The sequence below is a fragment of the Rhinopithecus bieti genome, unplaced genomic scaffold (assembly GCF_001698545.2).
Source record: "Rhinopithecus bieti isolate Rb0 unplaced genomic scaffold, ASM169854v2 scaffold_15791, whole genome shotgun sequence".
NCBI classification, from domain to species: domain Eukaryota; kingdom Metazoa; phylum Chordata; class Mammalia; order Primates; family Cercopithecidae; genus Rhinopithecus; species Rhinopithecus bieti.
In genome coordinates, this window is record NW_016808218.1 from 208381 (window position 1) to 215219 (window position 6839).

The 6839-nt window shown below is 43.9% G+C and overlaps 1 protein-coding gene across 1 annotated transcript in view; it reads left to right on the top strand.

The window, feature by feature from the left end:
* Window positions 1-6839, top strand: part of DGKK (diacylglycerol kinase kappa) — a 111065-nt gene that overhangs the window by 89808 nt on the left and 14418 nt on the right. Inside the window, exons 19-25 of the mRNA XM_017885944.1 lie at window positions 1527-1623; window positions 1869-1976; window positions 2929-3042; window positions 3388-3522; window positions 4699-4859; window positions 5451-5592; window positions 6573-6659. Of these exons, the coding sequence (XP_017741433.1) occupies window positions 1527-1623; window positions 1869-1976; window positions 2929-3042; window positions 3388-3522; window positions 4699-4859; window positions 5451-5592; window positions 6573-6659 (844 nt within the window). The remainder of the gene's footprint in view (window positions 1-1526; window positions 1624-1868; window positions 1977-2928; window positions 3043-3387; window positions 3523-4698; window positions 4860-5450; window positions 5593-6572; window positions 6660-6839) is intronic.

The window sequence follows — 6839 nt, forward strand, 5'->3', positions numbered from 1 at the left end:
AGGGTTTTTTGTGTCTCTATCTCCTTCAGTTCCACTCTGATCTTAGTTATTTCTTGCCTTCTGCTAGCTTTTGAATGTGTTTGCTCTTGCTTCTCCAGTTCTTTTAATTGTGATGCTAGGGTGTCAATTTTAGATCTTTCCTGCTTTCTCTTGTGGGCATTTAGTGCTGTAAATTTCCCTCTACACAATGCTGTAAATGTGTCCCAGAGATTCTGGTATGTTGTATCTTTGTTCTCATTGGTTTCAAAGAACATCTTTATTTCTGCCTTCATTTCGTTATGTACCCAGTAGTCACTCAGGAGCAGGTTGTTCAATTTCCATGTAGTTGAGTGGTTTTGAGTGAGTTTCTTAATCCTGAGTTCTAGTTTGATTGCACTGTGGTCTGAGAGACAGTTTGTTATAATTTCTGTTCTTTTACATTCCTAGCACCTTGTTTTAAAACAGCTTTCCTTTCCCCAATGAATCGTGTTGGCACCTTTGTCAAAAATCAATTGACCACAAATGCAAGGGTTTATTTTTGGACTCTCACTTCTGTTCTATTTATTTATGTGTCTATCCTCTGCAAGTACCACACTATCTTGGTAACTGTAGCTTTACAGTAATTTTTGAAATTGGGAGATGAAAGTCCCCGACTTTATTCTTTCTTTCAGAGTTGGTTTGTTCTAGGTATTGTGCATTTTCATATACCTAAACTCCTATTTTTGTAGATGAGAACATCAAAGTGCCCAGAGAACGAATGGTTTAAACAGTGTCTCAGTAATTTTGTGCTAGCCTTCTGACATTTCAAAACTCATTCCATGTGATGACGGCTCATTTCTGTGGCTCTACTTTACAAACTCAAAGTAAACTATATCCAGCCTTTCTAGTGATCTTAAGCACCCCACCTATTTCTATCAGAGATCCCACAGTCAGCAAGACCCTGTCCTCCCTACCTCCACCTGAAGTCACCTGATATCCTTTCCTGTCTCCTATTTTTCTCCACTGGCTGTTCCTCTAACATCTCCCTACTAGGCTTAGATCTGTTCCATGGCATTGAATTAAGCATTTGGTATATGGATCTGGTGTTTGGAAAAGTACTTCACTTTGCCAGAAAAGTTGCTACTTCAAAAACATTGCACTCTAAGAGTCACATGTTTCAAATGAAATTGTTTCCAAGCAGCTGAAATCTCCTGGAGTAGCACAGCTAGGGTAGCTGGTGTGTACCAGCCAGCTATGCTCATAGCTTTTTATGAGCATTGATGTCTGAATATAGCCTGTTTCTTCCAAGTCTGGACCAATATTGGTACCAAGGAGAAATGGAAAATTTATCTGTTGATAGGATACTGAGGCTTCAAAGGGGCCCAGGAACACATTTCTGTGTTTGCATGGGATACCAGTTACATTAACTGCTGTCCAGTTACCATTTAGCATGACTCCTCTCTCTAAGAAGGTATTTGAGAAATAAGATAGTTTTCCTTCCTGTCTTTCTCCACCTTTTATCTATATATCATTTACCCTCTGCTTTCTTAATGCTTACCTCCCTGTAGTAGCCGCCTTAAGAACAAGATGTGGTATGGCCTTCTGGGAACCAAGGAACTTTTACAGCGCTCTTACAGGAAACTGGAAGAACGAGTGCATTTGGAGGTTAGTGGAAAAGGGGTAGTCTTTCCTGGGTATGGAGAAAGGAAATCTCATGGCCTTGGGAATACCCTATATGCTGGTTCTTCCTGAGCTTTAACTCTGTGATCCTCACAGCTCATGGGAGGAAGGCATAAAGATAGATTTCCATGTAATGGAAGAGAAGACAGAGCCCTTTCCCCATCTCTGTAAATGTTCCTTCATGTTGCTATCTAAAGATCCAGCTAATGAGAGCTACTCTTTTCTTTCAGTGTGATGGAGAAACCATCTCCTTGCCAAACCTGCAAGGCATCGTAGTGCTCAACATTACCAGCTATGCCGGAGGTATCAACTTCTGGGGAAGCAACACAGCAACCACGGTTAGTATGGAACAAGGAATTGGGAGGGAGAAAGGCATGATCCCACTAAGGTCTCTCAGAAGGAAGCATTGTGCTAACTGAAGTGAAAAATGGACAATGGGAGAAGAGGCTGAGAACCTTTATTAGCAGCAGCTGTATGATCAGTTTTTTAGGCAATTACCATCCAAGAGCAGAAAATTCAACCGAAGACCTCAGGATAAGGTCAACTCTTAGATGTTGCCTGAGCTTTGGATTTCCCATTCCTCAGGTCTGACAGATCCTTTAAAGGCTATCTAGACCATGCTTTTTTTTTTTTTTTTTTTTTTTTTTTTTTTTTTTTTTTTTTTTTGAGACGGGGCCTTGCTCTGTCATCCAGACTGGAGTGGCATGATCTCAGCTCGTTGCAACCTCCACCTCCCAGGTTCAAGTGATTCTCCTGTCTCAGCCTCCCAAGTAGCTGGCATTACAGGCACCAGCCACCATGCCCAGCTAACTTTTGTATTTTTAGTAGAGACAGGGTTTCACCATGGTGGCCAGGCTGGTCGACCATGAACTTTTGGCCTCAGGTGATCCACCCGCCTCGGCCTCCCAAAGTACTGGGATTACAGGTGTGAGCCACTGCACCCGGGCAAGGCCATGCTCTTTTCTCCAAGGAATTCTGTCAGTAAAGTCTCCTGGGAAGCTGACCACGACCGCTTTACTCTGAGTTTACCCAAGAAGGTCATAAGGCCAATAAGACTGGCCTTGGGGGTTTATGATGCTGGATTGGACAATGAGGGAACTGGCTAAGAGTTCAGTACCCTTTTCCCAGATTGGTTTCCTGACCTCATCTTTTTCCCTTTTAATAATGAAGTGTTTCCTCTCTTCATGAGCTAGAAAAATTCTCACCAGGAGCCTTTAAACATGACTTCTTGTTATAGACAGGGTGGGATTTCTCAAGAGTGGGAGATGTGACACAGTTCTTCCTCTTCAGGAATATGAGGCTCCTGCAATCGATGATGGGAAGCTGGAGGTGGTGGCAATCTTTGGCTCTGTGCAGATGGCAATGTCCCGTATCGTCAACCTGCATCATCATCGCATTGCCCAGGTAGGCAGGAGCTGGGTGGGCACCAGGAAGGCACTGAGTTTTTTGGCTGCTACCCAGGATATGGGATAGTCCCAGGAATTAACTGGGTATAAGAATGCCAGGGTAGAGTGAGCAGGTTATCTGGTGGGCACTAAAGTGCTGACTGAGGTTGGAAGTAGAGGTGGCAGAAGCCAATGGAGCAAAAAGCCCATAAGAAACAGGCGTTTCTTCCTGGGATGATCTGATTCACATCCTTTCCAGTCCTGCTTCAGATACACATTCAAGGCCATAACTATGAGATTATCAGATAGAGTTAGAGCAGTTGCCTCATTTTTATCTCCCATTCTTCCTCATTTTCTCTGGCAGTGCCATGAGGTGATGATAACCATTGATGGTGAAGAAGGTATCCCAGTGCAGGTAGATGGGGAGGCCTGGATTCAGAGACCAGGCCTTATCAAGATTAGATACAAGAATGCTGCTCAGATGCTGACAAGAGATCGGGTAAGGGGGAAAAGCTTGTCTTGGGCTCCTATACTGCCTCATCCATAGTCACTTGAGTACTGAATATTTCCACTCAAGCAGAATTCCTCAAAGGGAGGTCTGTGTGCCTCTGGCATCAGAGTCACTTGAGATGCTGGTTATAAATGCATTCTTGGGCCCCACACCAGACCCACTGAACCACATAGGGGTGCATAGTTTCCAGGAACCCAAATTTGCCAACAAGCTCCTCAAGACATTCTGATATATACTGACATTTGCAAACACTGTCCAAGAGAGTGAGACAAGGAGCTTCCTCCTCTGGTTTTGGACAAGGTTATCCTCCTCTCTCCACTGCAAAGAGAGCTAAAGGCATCAGATGATTATGGAAAAATCTCCTTCAGCAACAGATTCTGCATTGAATATGGTCTTTAGGTGTCTCTAAGGTTCCTTAAAATGCTGCATTCATAAATGTCATCCACTTCAGCTAAACTTTCTAAAGCTTTTAAAGGAGCTATTATTGATCACATATTCAATGCTTGGAGATTATCTTGCACTCTAACCTGTGAAAAGTCCATAGAAACAGCAATAGAGAAGGGAAGAGAAGTCCAGTTTATAAACTGCCTATTCTGTGCTAGGCACTTTACGTTTCTCTCACGTAGGTTCTCTCCACAATTCTATGAGGTGGATACACTTACTCGCATTTTACAGATGAGGAAAATGAGAACCAGAGAGGTTAAATAATTTGCTAATGGTCACACAACTAGTAAATGACAGAAACACGATTCAAAATTCAATTAAATATGTCTGGCTCTAAACTGCATCACCACATATTGCCTACATTTGGCAAAGAAGGGAGCAGGAAAGGTGCTCCACTCTCTTGTCAGTCATGATGCCTTCATATGGGAGCTTCTAGGAACCAGACATGTGTCTGATCCAAGCCTGGTGTCCCAAAACCCAGCATACTCAGAACAACAAAAACTAAAAGGGCATAGTCCAGAAGAGATGGAATAAAATGATGGATACTTGTATAGGTATATAGATGGGTATGACAGGGGGAATGGACAGGGGACCCTCCTTCCCCTTTACCCACTGCACCCACATACCCATTGCCCACAAATTTCAGGCTCACAGACAGATCTGTCATGTGCCCTAGTAGCTACAGCAATCATTAGGATATGCCACTGTATTCATCTCCAGGACTTTGAGAATTCAATGAAAATGTGGGAGTACAAGCATACTGAAATTCAAGCTGCCCCTCAACCCCAGCTGGACTCCCAGGACTCTCAAGAGAGCCTCTCTGATGAGGAGTATGCCCAGATGCAGCACTTAGCTCGGCTTGCAGAAAACCTCATCAGCAAGTAAGTGGACTGGCCTAGATACAGGGTTGAGAATCCCGAGAAGGCATAGGGAGAAGAAGCCAGTTTGTGTCTATTGGCTACTAGGGAGCCTGGCCTCGGAGAGGAATTTAGCTTAGAGCTCTAAAAATTGAGTGGGACCCTCACAATCCAGGCAGGAAATATTCTTTGTGCTCAGCAATAAGCCAGTTTAGACATCTCTCATTAGACCAGGGATGAATTTGGATCTTTTGATGCTGCTCCAAACCCGACGGAACTAAGACTGTTTACCCTTGCCCTTAAATATTAGGAGGGCCTTGGAGTTCCTAGAGTCAGCTGCCCTCCTCTATTCTAGCCTTCTACCTTCTCCAAGTTCCCAGTATCTAAATTCAGGTGAGACAAGGATGGGTAAAGGTAAATACCTAGAGAAGAGTAGAAACATTTGCTAGCGTAGGTGGCTACCTACAGAAGAGCAGAAATAACAGGAGGGAGTCATGAGTCCAAGTCAGGTACCCAGGGCTTTTACTTCTACCCTTACCCAAACCCTCACCAGCACCCCAGGCCAGAAGTCCTTCAGAAATCCCAGCTCATCTATTTGTCCTTGCTTTATTACAGACTTAATGACCTGAGCAAGGTCCACCAGCATGTGTCTGTCCTCATGGATTCTGTGAACGCCAGCGCTAACATCCTGAATGATATATTTTATGGCCAAGACAGTGGCAATGAGATGGGCGCAGCTTCCTGTATTCCCATTGAAGTAAGTGGAAAAGGAGTGAATTAAGGAAAGACGTCAAACCAGATAGGAAATAGGATGAAAGGGAAAGAAGCGGAGCCAGAGGCTGGATGGAGAAACTGGGCAAATATGGCAGGAAACTGATGGATAGAGTGGATGGGAAGGCAGGCATTCCTTGACTTGTTACAGGTCCAAGGTGGCTGCTGAGGGAAAACCACAGCAGATTTCATCAGCCTGAGAGCTAGCCCTCTTCCCTGATTGCCATCCATCCCACCAGCCTCAAGGGAGAAATGGACAATGAATGACAAGAAACTTGTACTTGGGCCTTCGTTATCCCAAGTAGATCTCCGTATAATCTGATAAGGGGACACCTGTTTTTGGAACTAGAACTTCCGGGTGCCTTGGTTTTCCTCTTGAGGGAAAGGTCCATATTAGGCAGGACATTTAATGTTAAATGTGTCACCCCATGGCTTTGTCCACTGCCAGAATTGTTAACTGATGCTTTTAAAAAGTAACTTTAGTGCTAGGCAAAAGGTATAATTGTATCAGGGCCTGATTACAGTTGGAGGAGGCCTGCAACTCAAGTCCTGAAGTTGCAAGAAGAGAGATGGTAGGCCCTAATTCCACCTGCCCTGGAATGATTGTTTTGGCCTAGGGACAACAAGTGGCCTTAAATTTACCCTCTGGTTTGCATATTTCCTATTTTCCTATACCCACTGCAATGAATCAGTGATGCCAAAGCCAAGCCATGTTCTGCCACTTCACATAGTACTACACAACTACTGTACCAGCAGTTGTCAACTGGCACTGGTTCTGATTGGTTGGTGCTCATGCTGTACTAGTTGTGCTATATTTTGAATATTGCTTTTTCACCTATAGCCACATCCTACTAGCCTGCTTCTACATTCCCACGGAGAAGCCAGGAGAAGCCAGCTGCATGCTTACTAACCAACAACTCCCCTGTCTTTGTCTTTTTCTCTCCTTTTCCGTTCTTCTCCTCTCAGACTCTAAGCAGAAATGATGCTGTAGATGTTACATTTAGTCTTAAAGGGCTCTACGATGACACCACAGCTTTCCTGGATGAAAAGCTGGTGAGTGCAGGGGGTTGGAGCATGGGAGGGCAAAGTATTCTTTTTTTTTTTAATTTTTTAATTTTTTTATTATACTTTAAGTTCTAGGGTACATGTGCATAACGTGCAGGTTTGTTACATATGTATACTTGTGCCATGTTGGTGTGCTGCACCCATCAACTCGTCAGCACCCATCAATTC